This window comes from Cariama cristata, unplaced genomic scaffold (assembly GCF_000690535.1).
Source record: "Cariama cristata isolate BGI_N322 unplaced genomic scaffold, ASM69053v1 scaffold4997, whole genome shotgun sequence".
Classification (NCBI taxonomy): Eukaryota; Metazoa; Chordata; class Aves; order Cariamiformes; family Cariamidae; genus Cariama; species Cariama cristata.
In genome coordinates, this window is record NW_009624784.1 from 1 (window position 1) to 1,054 (window position 1,054).

At 64.4% G+C, this 1,054-nt stretch overlaps 1 protein-coding gene across 1 annotated transcript; it reads left to right on the forward strand.

The window, feature by feature from the left end:
* Positions 1 to 17: 17 nt before the first annotated feature.
* LOC104164072 (sulfotransferase family cytosolic 1B member 1-like) lies at positions 18 to 1,054 on the forward strand. The gene is made up of 5 exons (XM_009703296.1): positions 18 to 157; positions 264 to 390; positions 478 to 572; positions 650 to 830; positions 911 to 1,054. Exons 1-5 carry the CDS (start codon positions 29 to 31, stop codon positions 1,021 to 1,023), a joined length of 645 nt encoding a protein of 214 aa, XP_009701598.1. The 5' UTR covers positions 18 to 28; the 3' UTR covers positions 1,024 to 1,054.

Genomic DNA, 1,054 nt, shown 5'->3' on the forward strand with positions numbered 1-1,054 from the left:
TTTTGGCAGACGGGGGTCCCCGCTGGCAATGGGGGTGCTCCTGGGGGAAATCTTTGCAGGCACAGAGCAGCTGGAGGCCAAGGCATCCCCTCGCATCATCAAGACCCACATCCCAGCTTGCATCTTGCCGAAAACCTTCTGGGACAACCGCTGCAAGGTAACAGGCTGGAGGGGACACACCTGGAGGGACCCAGCAGAGATAAGGAGGGGACCTGCCCAGCCAGGACCTTGCAAGTCCCCACGTGTCACCAAGGTCTCCACAGATGATCTACGTGGGACGCAACGCCAAGGACGTGGCCGTCTACTTCTACCACTTTGACCTGATGAACAAGTTCGAGCCGCACCCCGGGACATGGACCCGGTACCTGGAGGAGTTCATGGCCGGCAGAGGTGGGAGAGGGCACCCATGGGGGTGTGTGGGGACCCTGTGGGGTGCTGTCACCCACTGACACCCTCCTGGCCGCTCTCGCTGTGCAGTGGCATACGGCTCCTGGTATGACCACGTCAAGGATTACTGGGAGCGGAGGAAGGATCACCCCATCCTCTACCTCTTCTACGAGGACCTGAAGGAGGTGAAGGCCTGGGCTGGATGGTGGTGTGGGGTCTGGGGGTGGCACAGGAGAGGTGAGCATGGGCCTGTGTCCCGCAGGACCTCCGCCGGGAGATTGCCAAGGTGGCCCAGTTCCTGGGGCGGGAGCTGCCGGAGGCGGTGCTGGACGCCATCACACGACACACGTCCTTCGAGGCCATGCGGGACAACCCCACCACCAACTACAGCATGGTGCCCTCCCACCTCATGGACCAGGGCGTCTCCCCCTTCATGCGCAAAGGTGAGCGGCTCCGGGGGGCTCCCCGTGCATTGCCCCCCCAGACCCTGGTCCCCGCTGAGCCCCGTCTCGCCCGGCCCCAGGCACCACCGGGGACTGGAAGAACCACTTCACCGTGGCCCAGAACGAGCGCTTCGACCAGGACTACGCGCAGAAGATGTCGGGCACCGACCTGCGCTTCCGCACCGAGATTTGAGCCCGCACCATTGCACGCCCCCCCACCCCCC